The 1,112-nt window shown below is 60.6% G+C and overlaps 1 protein-coding gene across 1 annotated transcript in view; it reads right to left on the minus strand.

The window, feature by feature from the left end:
* LOC113941511 (keratin, type II cytoskeletal 80-like) overlaps positions 1-604 on the minus strand; it is a gene marked incomplete at its 5' end in the record, with an annotated part of 2,071 nt that extends 1,467 nt beyond the window's left edge. Inside the window, one exon of the mRNA XM_027632662.1 lies at positions 384-604. Within this exon, the coding sequence (XP_027488463.1) occupies positions 384-604 (221 nt within the window). The remainder of the gene's footprint in view (positions 1-383) is intronic.
* Between the last annotated feature and the right edge of the window lie 508 nt (positions 605-1,112).

A 1,112-nucleotide genomic window follows, 5' to 3' on the forward strand; every position in this document is an offset into this window, starting at 1 on the left:
CCTGAGGAAAATCTAATAAATGCTGGAGAACATCTGGAGGTGTTCTGGAGAACACCTGAAGAAGTTCTGGGGAACATCTGGAGAAGCTCTGGGGAACATCTGGAGAAGTTTTGGGGAACATCTGGAGAAGCTCTGGGGAACATCTGGAGAAGTTCTGGGGAACATCTGGAGAAGTTCTGGAAGCCTCAACCCGGGGAGTCCAGGGAAAAACTTGGGAGCAGCCAATGGGCCTGAGCTGCAGGGATTTGTCCTTCCCGTGGCCAAACCCGGCTCCGAACTGGGGATTTGGGCAGCGGGGGCTGTCCCTGGAGAGGGTCCCTCCATCCCAACCCACCCACGATCTCCTGATGTCCAACCCAGCAATCCCAGTGCTCCCAGTTCACCTGCTCTCCTCTCCTTCCATGAGCTTCCTGTAGGTGAGGATCTCCACGTCCAGGGCCAGTTTGATGTTCATGAGCTCCTGGTGCTCCTTGACCAGCTGGGCCACGCGCTCCTTGTTCCTCTGCAGGGCCTCCTCCAGCCCCGCCAGCTTGGCCTTGGCGTCCCGGAGCGCCGCCTCCCCCTGCTCGCCCGCCTCCCGGATGTGCTCCTCCAGGAACAGGCACTGGGAATGGGAATGGGAATGTCACAGGGTCACCTCCCCCTGCTCGCCCCCCTCCCGGATGAGCTCCTCCAGGAACAGGCACTGGAACCAGGATTGGGAATGGGAATGTCACAGGGGGGAACCCAGGACACCCCCTGGGCCGCGTCCCCCTGCTCGCCCCCCTCCCGGATGTGCTCCTCCAGGAACAGGCACTGGAACCAGGAATGGGAATGGGAATGTCAGATGGGAGGGAATCCCGCAGCTGGAGGGGTGTCCCCCACCCCTGGACACCCCAGGACCTGTGTCACCCATCCCAGGACACACCTGGATGGTCGTTCCCCAATCCCAAGACACACCTGTAGGATTGTCCCCGATCCCAGGACACACCTGGACAGTTGTTCCCCATCCCAGGACACACCTGGAGGGGTGTCCCCCGCTCTGGGACACACCCCAGGACACACCTGGACAGCTTTTCCTCATTGCAGGACACACCTGGGACACGATTCCCAAGCCCAGTGTGCATGTTTTC

The sequence above is a fragment of the Corapipo altera genome, unplaced genomic scaffold (assembly GCF_003945725.1).
Source record: "Corapipo altera isolate COAL_440 unplaced genomic scaffold, ASM394572v1 129480, whole genome shotgun sequence".
In the NCBI taxonomy this organism is placed as follows: domain Eukaryota; kingdom Metazoa; phylum Chordata; class Aves; order Passeriformes; family Pipridae; genus Corapipo; species Corapipo altera.